Source organism: Salarias fasciatus, chromosome 7 (genome assembly GCF_902148845.1).
Source record: "Salarias fasciatus chromosome 7, fSalaFa1.1, whole genome shotgun sequence".
Classification (NCBI taxonomy): domain Eukaryota; kingdom Metazoa; phylum Chordata; class Actinopteri; order Blenniiformes; family Blenniidae; genus Salarias; species Salarias fasciatus.
Window position 1 is genome coordinate 30,057,885 of NC_043751.1, and position 14,161 is coordinate 30,072,045.

General features: G+C 43.6%; 2 protein-coding genes across 2 annotated transcripts in view; one reads left to right on the forward strand and one right to left on the reverse strand.

The window, feature by feature from the left end:
• The window catches only part of tgm2l (transglutaminase 2, like), a 16,020-nt gene extending 11,245 nt beyond the window's left edge, over positions 1-4,775 (reverse strand). The window contains exons 1-7 of the mRNA XM_030096955.1: positions 4,760-4,775; positions 4,224-4,397; positions 3,374-3,604; positions 2,791-2,909; positions 2,264-2,392; positions 742-919; positions 2-143 (exon numbers count right to left, since the gene is read on the reverse strand). Coding sequence (XP_029952815.1) covers positions 2-143; positions 742-919; positions 2,264-2,392; positions 2,791-2,909; positions 3,374-3,604; positions 4,224-4,397; positions 4,760-4,775 — 989 coding nt within the window. The remainder of the gene's footprint in view (position 1; positions 144-741; positions 920-2,263; positions 2,393-2,790; positions 2,910-3,373; positions 3,605-4,223; positions 4,398-4,759) is intronic.
• A 4,270-nt stretch (positions 4,776-9,045) lies between these two features.
• LOC115392289 (cytochrome P450 2F2-like) lies at positions 9,046-14,161 on the forward strand. The gene is made up of 11 exons (XM_030096875.1): positions 9,046-9,336; positions 9,717-9,888; positions 10,409-10,564; positions 10,676-10,836; positions 12,524-12,592; positions 12,700-12,804; positions 12,948-13,083; positions 13,256-13,341; positions 13,534-13,635; positions 13,731-13,872; positions 13,953-14,161. The coding sequence occupies exons 1-11, from the start codon at positions 9,175-9,177 to the stop codon at positions 14,138-14,140; spliced, it is 1,479 nt and encodes a 492-aa protein (XP_029952735.1). The 5' UTR covers positions 9,046-9,174; the 3' UTR covers positions 14,141-14,161.

Consider the following 14,161-nt stretch of genomic DNA (forward strand, 5'->3'; position numbering starts at 1 on the left):
CCAGTTGATTTCTGGCTTTCCATTGCCTCCCAAACTCTCCAGCTTTTCATTCATCAGAAAGTCTATGGAAAGGTTTCCATCGACATCATGAGCTGAAGAGAAGTTGGTAATGAGGCGTGTTGGGATACCGAGGCAGCGCATCACTGTGAACATCAGATGAGGACAGTTCAATCCGCCGAACCACTGACAACCCTGTTCTTCTCATTACGTTATCTATCAGGTCAGAAAAACCAGAGCATTTTCACAGGCATCCTCTCACAGGAATTCACTTGTGAAACTTGAGCCCAGAGTTTATCTGTACTCTTGAATCCAGTGAACAAGTTTGTGGTTGATCATTTACTTTGAGGATCTCCTGAGTGGAAGTCATACAGCTCTGTCCTGTGCTAACCCTAACTCCACAGCTGAATGAGGTAAAGTTCACTGAGGGGGCAGGAGGTTCAAAGCACACACTGAGAGGCCAAGCTTTTGTCTCCATCCAGTGCCAGTAAGAGGTAATACACACAGGTAATAATGGTAGACTACAGGCTGAAGGTGATCTGTATCCTCCAATGTTTTTAATCAACAGCTAAAAGTGATGGAGGCACCATTATTGTGCACACTGCTGCTGGAAATTATTGTGAGCTTTACCTGTACTTCGGGTTTGGTCTGGATTTGTGCTGTGTTGAGAACAGCAGATCAAGTTGTACAATAAAATGCTAGAGAGACTCCGTGTTTTTAAAACCACGTGTGTGGAAGCTTCACCTGTGCATGCAACACCAGCAAACACCCAGCACTGGCCATATTTGACCGCCCTGAGCCCCGCCTGGCTCCACTGCCGGAGGATGGGCACACTGCCTGTCCATTGAGTCGGCGTCACTCCGTCAGTGTACGGCTCCATCCAGCGCCCCTCCAACACACCTCTGTCGCCGTTGGCGTTCACCTGAATGAGTAGAGAAAATCTGTCAATCACTACCTATCCACAGATAAATAAGCGCCTTTCTCGCTTATTTAAATATCAAAATGCTTTTCACAGTTCTTGTATGAGTTCCAACAGGACTGATATACAACAACAGAAATGTTGGTAACTTTCAGGGACTTTATCATGTTCTTATGTTCAATCATATACAGTTTGAGCTAACATGATGACAAAATCAAAACGTATACCATAGTTTCTGGGCTGGAATTTACACTTATTATTTGTTTTTCTGGTCATGCAGATGGGAGGCGACTTTATGTCTGATAATATACTGAGGACCAAAACCACCGGAAACTCTTCATCAGTACTGTATTTTACAGTGGCCCAGAAGGGCCAATGACACGAGACACCAGCAAACTTCACTACACAACAACAAAAAGCCTTAACGGAAATGGCAACAGGCTTTGTTTCCGGGGACAATGTTTTCTGACGGACTATTTTGATTGAGGGACAGTTTAATAATATGTGAGTAAAACATTACTGCTTGATAATTGCGATCAATGAATTTTAAAAGAAGCAATATTGGTCATACTGCTGAAATAATGGGGTATTTTCACAGCTTCACTACTTCCTGAAAATAGCTGTGCACATTCATTTCCTGTCTTGCATTTTTGGCCAAACTGATTAATCCAGGTGTGTCTGGTTTAGACTGCTGCAACAAGACACACCTGGATTAATCATTTTGGCCAATAATGCAAGACAGGAAATTAATGTGCACAGTTAATTTCAGGAAGTAGTGGAGCTGTGAAAATGGCCCATTGAAACGTTGTATGTGCGCTGTTGTCAATTGTTTGGTTCCGTCAGAAAATATTGTCCCCTGGACCGGAACCAAAGGCTGTTCTTCCGACCAGACTGTTGTGAGAATTTAATGAATCGTAAGTTAATTTGATACAATTTAATTTAAACATTTTATTGTCATTTTATTGTTACAAAGACTGTAAAAGCAAAAGAATAGTTGATTTGTTAACAATAATTTCATATTTGAAACAATGTTCACTTACTTTACATTAAAACAGTTAATTCAGCTACATGACTTCCACTGATCACGAACAATACTTAGTTTTATCAATTTATGCGGCCAAAAAATAAAATACAACACCAGAAAGAAATGGCAAAAGCTGGAGGAACAAATTAACCAGATTATGGTATTATGTCTGCGCATCAGAGATATAAATCAGACTTATAGTCCAGTTGAATTTATGTTTGGTTTTTTTGTTGCTGTTTTTTTTGACAAATGTGACTTTTACACAAGTGCAACTTGTAGTCTGGAAAATGTGGTATATTTCTTTAGTGTAAATGAATCGTCACCATTGCACTGATCACTCTGCTGACATAGACGGGATCAGATCTGCGCTCAAGATCCAGCTCTGGGTTTTTCAAGGCATCTCTGGAGTTGTCCAGGACTTCAAAACAGATGTCCATCACATAGTCTTCAAACTGAGGGAGGGACAGAAACAAGAAGGAATGATTATTTAGCTTTTTCTGTGTAGGTAGAGACCAGGCTTCCCAGACTGCTTCTGACTGTTCGACCCCCGATCCAGAACGTGTGAATGTGTGTGTCTGTTACACCACCCCCTGTCCTGTGTGTTTGTGTTCCTCTTGGCTGGTCCAGCACACTGGACAAGCCCTTGTTTGTGTGGTCTGAGAACATTCTCACACGTCTCGTCCAGAAGCTTCCTCCAGCCAACAGCAGCTTTCGTGATTCATTTGAATCTGCGCTGTCACCGTGCTGCGACAATTCACACCAGCAACTCACTGGCCTGAGCGAGACCGACACACTCAGACCGCCTGCGTGTGTGTGTGTGTGTGTGTGTGTGTGTGTGTGTGTTTGTTACCTGTCCATAATTCCAGGGGCTGCTGGTGATATTATACCACTCTCCTCTGTAAATGACTCCATCTTCATTCATTATGTACTCCTGAAGCAGACCCTCATCAGGGAGATGCACCACATCATCTAGTGAAACAAAACAAGAGAAAGAAAAAAAAACACAGCAACAGTTTGAAGGTGATATAAATAGAAACAGAATCAGCCACGGACCATAAAGCGTAGATCTTGTCACTTCATGGATTCGTGTTTTTGTTGTCGGTAGAGAACAGCTTGAGGATTTGAAGGCCAGGTGTTTGTAACGATGTACAGCGCCTTCCTATACAGCACTGGTGCGAGTTTGCTTGTGCAGATGTTTGTCTGAGTGATTTATTGCTGGTGAAGTGATAAAACTGTGATGAATAAATCCAAGTGCATTTACCATTTAATGATGTTGGTGGAAAAAAAAATCAGTGTGTCTTCTTCACAAATAGAGGAATGCACATGTCAGACTATAAACATGAAGCTCAGAACAGTCCAGGCAGCGTGACTCATGAGTTCTCATGAACCTTTCGGGACAGAAAATGATGAAAGCGTGTTAAATTATCTGTTACCTTTGCACCAGGGGTTGAAGAGCAGGTGGAACTGGATCTTGTCCAGTCTCTGTAAAATGTGTCCGTCTGGTGCCAGCACGAGCACGGCCAGGCGGTAATGGCCGATGGCGGCGTCGGCCGGACTGTGCAGGGTCAGCAGCACTTCGCCCTGAGCCTCCTGCTGGCTGAACCACCAGCTCGCTCCAGACCCACGCTCCTTCTGGAGCTTGATCACCGTCTCGGCCCTCTTCCCTGAACAAACATCAACAGAACATTTGTCACTTGAACTGGGTGAGATTTGGGGTCCAGGGAGCCTCCAGCAATAAAAGAAATCAGCACCACTGACACTAATGATATAACAACAACTACACACTCTGTGACAACAGCAGTAACAACACTGATGACAGCAAAGACAACAACAAAGCACCACAATAATGACCAAGACATTAACTATAAAGGACTTTTTAGTTTTAACAGCTGATTGGAAATTGCATGAAGCAATAATAATGAGAATAAAAAACAATGGTCAGTTCATCTGGTAAGGGCCATTGCATCAGATTCCCTCCGACACGCCCTTCACCACGCCTGAAAGCACCTGTGGTCCTGAAATACTCTCAGAGGAAACACTTCGTCACTCTGAGCTTGTTGTCTAAATATGATGCCTCAATTTAATAAGATGCTCAACAGAGCAGCGAGTCATTAAAGGTTATAGTTGAAATATGAATCTGTTATATTAAAGGTTACTTTATCTCAGGAAATCATGAGAAAGTCTTATGAAATTGTGATTTGCGAATCACTTTTCAGTGAGTGTTACCAGGAGGGGGGACGTGGAGGCGGTCTGTGGGTTCAGACTCTACAGTCCGGTTCTCACCGAGGTGCAGGACCAGCTCCAGGTGGCGTCCCGGCCGCACGCTGCCGCCGGAGCACTGCAGGGTTATGGAGAAGGGCTGACCTCTGCGGACGATCAAGCGCTCCCGATCGATCTCCCAGGTGTGGTGGGCAAAATTGTTTTCACGGGTTCTTAAATCCGCATCAGTGATCGAGCCTGCAGTGGACATGAAATATGAAATTGATGGTGAGGAAAGAGATTCACAGATCAAGGTGATCTGTTGAGGAAAATCTCAGAAAATGATTTTCTCATGTAAGCGGTGTGTGATATCCACATCCTGACATTATCTCAATTTTCCTCAAACAGACGCATCATGCTTTTAAATCATGTTTAACTGCATGTTTCCTGGCTTGACTCTGCTGAAACGCTTGCCTTGCATTAGCTGCTGGAATTAGGATGGGCCGCATCGCACACCGGCGTCAAACCGTGCATCACCACATATTCCTCCTCTATCATAATGTCCCTCCAGCGCAGCTCAGCGCTCGGGCCGGCTCTGAGATGGACAGACGGTCACTCACCGTTGTGGTGGTCCATCGCAGAGCCTCGTCTTCGTCTGATGAAGAGTCCTCACACTGGCCTCCTGCTCTGTGACCGCCGCCGCTCTGTATTTATACAGCACGGGACAAGCCCTCCCATCCCTCTGACACACACACTCACCCCAAAACACTCACTCTCTCCACCTTTTATGACCTCTGACATCACTCGCCAGAAAGCCACTGTGGGAGTTGCGTGCGCGCGCGTGTGTGTGTGTGTGTTTGCACTGCCTCAGTGAGTTCACACACTTGCAGACACAGGGGTCTTTGAGGCTGTGTATGTTGAAGGGTGGAAGCTGTCCACTCCTGTCCGTGAGTAAAGGACGGAGGAGTGATGAACGTTGCGACACGCAGCGCTGCGTCAGCATTCGAGTCAACCGCTGACCGACGATCTCCGATCAAACCAACGTTTCTCTTTCAAGAGTAAATCTTTAATACTGTGAAAGACTGAGAAGTTTTGGCTATCCCAACACAGCGACGGCAGGGGGAGGCGGGAGGATCAAGACATTTGATGAATCAAGATTTTTGTTTAAAATTTGATATAAACAAACTTAAAAAAAAACCCTACCTTTGGAAAAATGTCTTTTAGGGTTTTCCTTTAATCATTTTCTGAAATAACCTTTTGAACTTTAACTACTCTCCTGCTCTGTAACACTTTGAGATTGTTAAAATATAATGCTAAGTTATAATCAGTATTATTATACAAATACATTCAAAAAGTATCTTCACTGGCCTGAAATGAGTCATTCAGTCAGATTTAGGGGCTTTTCTCCGTGATGATTGCATGTTCTCCAACAGCATGTCTTTGAGGCTGAGTGGTAACTGCCTGTAGGTGTGTGTTTTTGTGTGTGTGTGTTTGAGTGTGATGGTCCGTTTGTGTGTTTGCCCTCTGATGGACCTCTTGCGTAGAGGCTTAATGGATGGATGAGACGTTCTGCTTTCTGCCATATTCACTTTGTATTTGCTGTTGAACATTTCCTAAAAGATTCTACATTTAGAAATCCATTGTTGACCCATAAAAAAACTCATAAAGTAGTTATTTATATGTACTTCCAGTGAGCAGACAGTTACACGAACAGGTGTCTGGATATGATCAACCGTTGTAGCCAGAATGTCTTGATTGCCTCCTGGTGGCTGTTTATGGTATGATCCATTCAAAAAAGACTATTAATTTTTTTTTTCATTTACAGTTGAAATTTATTTACAAGCAATGCATATTTCCACTCTTTCTCTAGAAGAGAAATTACTTATTAAAAAAAACCCCTCAGTAGCTACTCAGTATAGATTTATAAATGTGGTGTTGAAAGTGTTTTAGTGAGGCATCTGTGATAACTTTCTCTGAGTCTGCGTCTCCATCTGAGACATGCACACCCAGAATGAAACCAGCAGCAGCTTCAGCTTCAGCTTCAGCTTCAGCTTCAGCGTAGTGAAGAATACAAACCGGAACACGTGTGCTACAGTAATGATGTTTTTAAGAACACTGTGGGCTCCACACACTCTGACACAACCAGCACAACTGGAAATCCTTTATTAGTCCCACCAGGGGGAATTTCAACCTTCACAGCAGCAAAGTGACAATATGAATAAAAACAGAGAAATAAGAAAAACTGAAGAACACAAGGATAACAACACAAAGTTATATACGATGAGTTGCACTTGAGTTGAGTACACATGACAGTTTGCTAATTGTCATTAAGAAAGAGTGTGAACTGAAGTTGAATTACCCACTCAGATAGCTTCACTTGTTTTTGAAATACTTAAAATGTAAAGAAAAAAAAAATCTTGTATGTTTTAAGACTTCTGAGGTTATGGCGCCACAGTGTAAATGACAGAAATGTTTCTTTGCATGAATCGAACAGGTGATAGTGATGAAATCACACGTTTCCTTCAGGAGCCTACAAACATGTTTTCAGAGTAACTTAAAACAAATACATCAGTCTTCATCTTCATTTCAGAGTAACAGAAGCATATTCCAGGCGGACTAACCCAGAATGAGATGAGTGCACCTGACAGTCATCTGAGAAACCGCAGTTTTCCTACAAAGTTAATGTTAACTAGTAACTGCTATGAAAAGTTTACTTATTAAGTCCTGAAAATAAATTTCAGGATCCCGTCTGCGCCCCGGTCTGTGTCAGTGCTCGTGATGTGTTCGCTGTCTTCATAAAACAGCCCCCCCCCCCCATGTGCTCGTCACCCTGATGTGCTTCACCTGTGTCTTCCCTATTTAAACCCTTCTCTCCTCCTCGCCTTTGTACTCAGTCATCCTGCAGCAGTTTCTGTTCGCCTCTGTTTTTGGACGCCACGCTTCTGGGCTTCTTGTGCAGTAAACTCTTCAGTGCTCTTCCTCTCGGCTCCACCCTGGCTGTGACAGCGGTGGCTTGAAAAGAGACACTTTGGGTGTTGCTGTCACATTAACTCAGCCGCCTGCAGTGACTGGATCTTTCTAATCAGTCTGGAGTCACACCAAATGTTTGGGAATCTAATTGTGCACGTCCCAGTTTCACATGATCACACATTTTTGTGGTTTTCAGAAATTATTAATAACAAGCATGATCACTGCGCCTACTGCCCAGAGCAGGAGTCAACAGCCATGCAAAACCCAACGTAACACCTGCTGGCTGTCGAAATATAAGCTGTAGCCAGAAGAATATCACCCCTTAATTTGCGTAATTGTTTGTTTACATTTTTTAGGAATGAATGCTGAAGGAAAATGAAATGACATTGTGGAAGGAATATGAAGTAAGTAAAAAGTGTTTGCTCATGCCAAAAGTTCACTGTTTTCTGTTGATTCTTGTTTATTAAATTCAACCCAGTTTGCAGATTAATGATTGATTTATTGTCTGGAAAGATCAGCATGATGTTCACCTGCTGGAACAACTGCCTGGAAGCACACAGAGTTCCTTACAAGAAGCCAAATCTGCCTGACTTCAGTCCGACACCCCCAGAGGGACGGGGCTGTGCCGAGGCCTGACTGCCGTCATCCCAGCCACCTCCGGATCTAGAATCACACGGCTGAAAAAAGACTAGCAAATGTTTAACAGGGGTGAATGCGTGCATGAGAGGAGAGGGTGTAATTCTGCTGACCGGAAAGCACTGTTTGTATCTGCGTGATGTTGGCCCGAGGAATGCATGTGTGGACAACAGGTCTGGAAAACAGGGTCACCGACTGACCTCTGCACCCTGATCACACCAGGCTGTCAGGAGAGTGACACATCGTGGCTTCGTCCACCGTCTGGCAGGTTTTGACACCGCTGCTACATTCCTTTGAAAACATTTTCATCCCTGTTGTGGAAAATACTGTGAGAAAGCCTTTTACTAGAAACTTCACACTTTGGTTTTTTTTTTTTCCCCATTTCTTTTTATCGTTACTGTTTTCCTTGAGAGGTTTTTGTCATTTTCAATACTGTAGCCAGTGACATCTTCTTTGTACAATTTAATGATGCCATCGCGCCTGAACAGAATCTCAATAAATAACAGCAGATGTCTTCACGCCAGCTTCAATGACTTCAATCATGTTCATATAAAACTGAATATCAAGACTTGGAATGCATAAGTGATTAGGCTTATTATTATTATTATCAGTGATTTCATTATTGATATACAATGGACAATAAAGAATATCTGATATGACAACAACAGACATCAGTAAAAAAGGATCTTGCCGCTGACCATTGTAAATGCCTCTGATGGAGACGTCATCGTTTGTTCAACTATCTTACAAACTCACTCTGCTGTCTCTTAGTCAGCCAGTACAGTATTTATGACGTTGTAGCAATATCTGATCACATGATAAAAATCTGAACATTCTCGTGTGCAGATCTCATCTTCTTTGTTGACGGAAACATCCACAACGGCTTCATCTCGCTGATCTGCTCAAACGACAGACGGGCAATTCACTGCTCTGTGACTGCTATACAAAGGTTACTGATGAAGTTGTGAAGTCTCCCTCAGTCCCAAGATGGAATGTGTGTCCTTCAGAAATTGGCAAATGATCATTTATTAACTGATTTTTTATTTATTATGACTAACTGTGTCCATTTTTGCTCACTGGGAAGCTACAAATGAATTAGCTGCGATTGAACAAATGCATTTGTCTGAACTGAACAGTCGGTCAGACAGCTTCTTATCCTGCCTTACAATCACACAGGAGAGATAAAACCTGTTGAAATAAATTCTTTTTGAGAGATTCAAAATGGGATCGAAGGAACCACCCACCATTGTCGTTTGTCAGAGGCATGATCTCCCTCCCTTTCTTTCTCTGTAAACCTTCACCCACTTCTATTCCAGATTCAGATTCAGCTCGAACCCAAAGATCCAAAGTACACAAAGAGGAGAGGCAGGGCTTGGAGCTCAACTTGTCTGAACTTCCCTCTGAGAGCGAGGGCCTCTTCATTTCAGCCATGCTCGTCTCAGCTGTGCTGGTTTTGGTCTGCGTTTGTTTCATCGTGCTTCGGCTCACCCCTCGGAGGCCTAAGAACTTTCCCCCGGGGCCTGCTGTGCTGCCGATGCTGGGAAACCTTCTGAGCCTGAGCCTTGACAATCCCCTGGCAGACTTTGAGAGGGTAAGACAATACTTTAATGAATTCTGAGGCTCTAAATGCCTTTGTTTTTAGAAAGAATTCAAGAATGTCAAACATGTTTCTAGCAGTACGTGTTTGTAAAGGGACCAGTGCTGCTCTGCCTGTCTGATTACACAGCGTGTTGTTGACGGTTTGCCTGCAAACGTGGACTGTGACCAGCCTTGAGGCCTGTCCTTGACTCCACACCTTTGACTCTAAATGTTGATAAGCTCAAGGTTTTAATAAAGAGATTTATTCCAGGTTCACTGCTACTGTATTTTTTGTCTGTAAGGAAGAGAAATTATGCTGAACTGTTGCGAGAAGTGATAATCTCTCTGTAGCCACATGTGAGTAATCTAAACATGCTTCTTGTCCGCGGCCAGCTGAGGAAGTCCTATGGAAATATCTACAGTCTGTACCTCGGTCCGACGCCGGCTGTATTCCTCAATGGAGTGAAGGCCATCAGGGAGGCCATGGTGGTCAAGGGCACCGACTTCGCTGGACGACCTCAAGATATGTTTGTGAACCATGTCTCAGACCACGGCAAGACTAAAGGTACAGCTTATTTCATCAGATGAAGACTCAGGGTGACTCTGGTCTACCTGACCCAAAGGGCCAGGACTCTCTGGGCAGTCCCACGTAGCTTCTGGAGACGTCAGTCCAGTTCCTGATGAGGTTTCCTGGAGTGTAGAACCTCTCCAGAACACGCTGGACAGAGTTGGGAAACATTGATTAGTTACTCCTGTTAGCTTGTTTTGCGGTCTTGGACTGGTTTTAGCCCTCGTGTGCTGCTCACTCTTTTAGTTTTAACAGTGCTTCTCCAAAGAAATTTGCATTTACCTCACAGTCATCTGGGTTGCCCACATTTTTTACATTTAGAAGACACTGAGTGAGCCTTTATCCTTAAATAAGACAGGTAAAATAAGCTTTAATTTGCATATCTATGTGCCGGCGTACATGCTACTCTTGAATTTATTGTGGGTGTAATGGTTTGAAAAAGGTTGAATCTGATTACATCTGACACGTTACAGGAAATGTTTTAGAAAATATTGTCTCTATTGTACAACATCCACAGTTGGAGTGATTTTAGCCGATTACGGCAGCAGCTGGAAGGAGCACCGCCGCTTCGCTCTGATGACCCTGAGAAACTTCGGGATGGGCAAGAACTCGATGGAGGACCGCATTCATGGAGAGATCAAATATGTTGTTAAGACACTGGAGGGGAGCATTGGTGAGCCAACCTCAGCTCCATGACACTGGATTTAAGTTGATGTTAATGGTTAAAATGTTTGTTTTGGTTCAATACTGGGTCAAAACTGAGTCAACGCTTTGCCATTTACAGGTAAACCCTTCAGTCCTCAGGTTATGTTTCACAACGCCGCCTCCAACATCATCTGCCAGGTTCTGTTTGGTACGCGTTACGATTACGACGACAACTTCATCAAAGTCATCGTTCAGTGCTTTACCGAGAATGCCAAAATGGCCAATGGGCCGTGGGCGATGGTGAGTTCAGGTACATGTAGCAATGACTTTCAGGCCCCGCTCACACGACAACGTTTGTAGTATGAGTATTAGTTTAGTGTTTTCATTCCAGAAAAGTTTTGTGTTTACTCGGTAATGTTTTGAAAAAGATATCCGTTTCCATGGCAGAAACACTCAAGACAATGTAGTTTTCATGTTTAGCCACTAGAGGGTACTGTTGTTTGTTTTAATGATGAAGCCAGCAGACATGCAAAGAGAAAAACAAGTTTTAAGCGTTACAATGGCAAGAGCACCAACACTTATATGACCAGACATCGAAGTTTAACTGCTGCTATGAGTCGATATAAACTATAAAACGAGCAAGTCCCAGGAGACCCTGGACTGGGAGTCATGACACTCTGGAGGAAAACTTTGTTCTTCATGTTGATCAACACATACGAACAGAAGAACCATTTAGGATGGAGTTGGAGCATATTCTTAAAGATCCACCTCAGAAGCAGCTTTCAGAAAGCTGCATTTTCAATGTCTCTCAGAACCGTTGTCGTGTGAACAGACACCCAAACTGCAACGAAAGTTTTGTGTTTTCGCTTGATAACGTTGTCGTGTAAACGAGGCCTCAGTATTGCTGTTTGTTACTGCCAGCACATTTTTCATCCTTTGTTTGTCACACAACCTAAGAACTCTAAAATGCAAAAAATGATTCGACTCAGTGTTTTTTTTTTTGGAAAATCTGTAATCTCTCTGTTTCTGTACTCATTGTCTTCACAGCGTAGCTCTAATTAGCTCTACTTTACAATCAGAAAGCTAATGAGTCTGTCACTGACTACGTTTACATGCAGTCATTAAGTGTTTCATAACCGTAACTAGCAGTAACTTAATCAAAGAATGGCGTGCATGTTGTAGTAGTACGAACTGCTCTGTCTGTGTTTTCAAACGGACATGTTAAAATGTAACACGCTGTAATGTCCTCAGACGTCCTGTTCGTAGTCACTGGAGAACAGAAGACACAGAAGCAGATCTGTACGGCAGCTACAGCTCCATTTCCAGTTCTTCACGTTCTGTCCTTGTGTTAATGAAGACCACGAGGAGCAGTAGTGTGAAGGTGGATCCGCCTTGCTGCTGCTGCTCCTGTTGTTTTTATTTTTGGATATTCATGACATTTCGGAGCCTCGTGGTTTAGACGGGGTTATTCCAACTGATAACAATCATCATGTATCCGGCAGTAACTGTCTGCTCATGCATTTAAACAGGTGTTTAAATGCATGTTTACATGTTTCAGAAACTGGAATTTTGACCTTAACCTGAATATTGACTGCATTTTAACGTCGCTACACCATGTCTGACAAAAACTCTGTAACTTCTAGACTTTGTCAGATGGTCCAACAGACCGGACTGAACCTTCTTCCCAGCCAATTTTAGACTGGCTTTATGTGAAACACTGTTTTAGAGAGTGTAATAGTGCTTTTCCTGAACATGTTAAAATTTAATATTGACAGTTTCTTTGCAGACAAAACCTTTGCAGCTCCTTGTGATATCTGACACTCTAGACTGGAAACAGCTTCTTCATGGGCTGAAGGAGGATCCAGTCAGACCAGCATGCTAACATGATCAAGAAAATGCTCACCAAGTGTCACTTAACCTGAAATCTCACATCGGTGTGTATTTCTTTGCCGATAAATAAAATGTTTCTGTTTTAATTTCTTCACAGTTGTATGACTCGTTGCCGATCATCCGGAACCTCCCACTGCCCTTCAGGAAGGCCTTCAAAAATGGAGTGGTAAAATCAGCAGCACATGTGCTCAAAATCAATACATAAATGTAGTTTTGACAATGAAACAAACAAGACTGATGATTTCGGTGTGTGTTGTTTATTCTTCGTTGAAGACTGTTCGAGCTCTTGGAAGACAGTTGTTAACGGAGCACAAAAAGACGAGAGTCCCCGGAGAGCCACGAGACTTTCTCGACTGTTACCTGGATGAGCTGGATAAGGTGCGTTCAGGTGCTAAAAGAGACGGCACACTGCCTATTTTCCACTGCAAACTAAGTTTAAATCACCCATGATCCATTTGAACCTGACTGTGTTTATGCCATTTGTCCATAAGATGCAGATATGAAAGTGTTTGTCTTTCCAGAGGGGAGAAGATTCTTCATTTTCAGAAGATCAGCTCATCATGTACTTCCTTGATCTTCACTTTGCCGGGACAGACACGACCTCCAACACTCTGCTGACTGGGTTTTTCTACCTGATGAACTTCCCCCACATACAAGGTACACATGGATATGCAGATTTGTCTTTTTATAGGACTGCTGCTTGACTTGATGTTTTCCTGAGTGAGACAATAAATGTTTTTTTTTAATGTTTTGTTCTTCAGTGGTGTTGGTTTCATTTGTTAAGTTGAGCATGTGATGTGAAATGTGAGATGTTATCTCGCCCTCACAGAAAGATGTCAGCAGGAGATCGACCGGGTGCTGGAGGGAAAGGATCAAGTCTCTTTTGAGGACAGACATAACATGCCCTACATGCAGGTACTGCCCAGCATCACTAAGAAAAAAACTCTTCTTCGTTCTGTTAGTGGTCAGCTCAGGAAGCTACCATACAGCAGATCTGTGAGAGAGTTCAGATCAGTTCTATCAGCTCAGGGAACAAACCCTCAAACAGAAAACTGACTGATCATCAGATAAAAACAGGACAAACTCGAGCAAACTCTCTTCACCCAGGCTGTGATCCATGAAGTGCAGAGAGTGGCCAACACCGTCCCGCTGAGTGTCTTCCACTGCACAACCAAAGACACCGAGCTCATGGGGTATTCAATCCCCAAAGTGAGTGGAAGCTGCTTCAGGGTGTTTCAGCATCTGAGGCAGGAGGGTGAAGAGCTGCAACTGTCCTTGTTTTGTTTGGTTCATTCTCTCTTCAGGGCATGATGATCATCGAGAACTTGACCTCAGTGCTGAACGAGGAAGGCCAGTGGAAGTTCCCTCATGAATTCAACCCTGAAAACTTCCTCAACGACCAGGGAGAGTTTTTCAAACCAGAGGCCTTCATGCCTTTCTCTGCAGGTCGGACCACTCCAGCGCACACCCAGAGAGCCGTGCACAGACAGGCTGAGCCTCATGTTCCTCTTGCTGTATGTCCTCAGGTCCTCGGATGTGTCTCGGAGAGGGTCTGGCTCGCATGGAGCTCTTCCTCATCCTGGTCACTCTGCTGAGGAAGTTTAAGTTCATCTGGCCTGAGGACGCAGGAGAACCAGACTTCACGCCGGTCTATGGAGTCACTTTGACTCCGAAACCGTATCACATGAAGGTGGAGCTCAGGTCAACACAGTGAGGCGGCCTGCAGACACAGCAG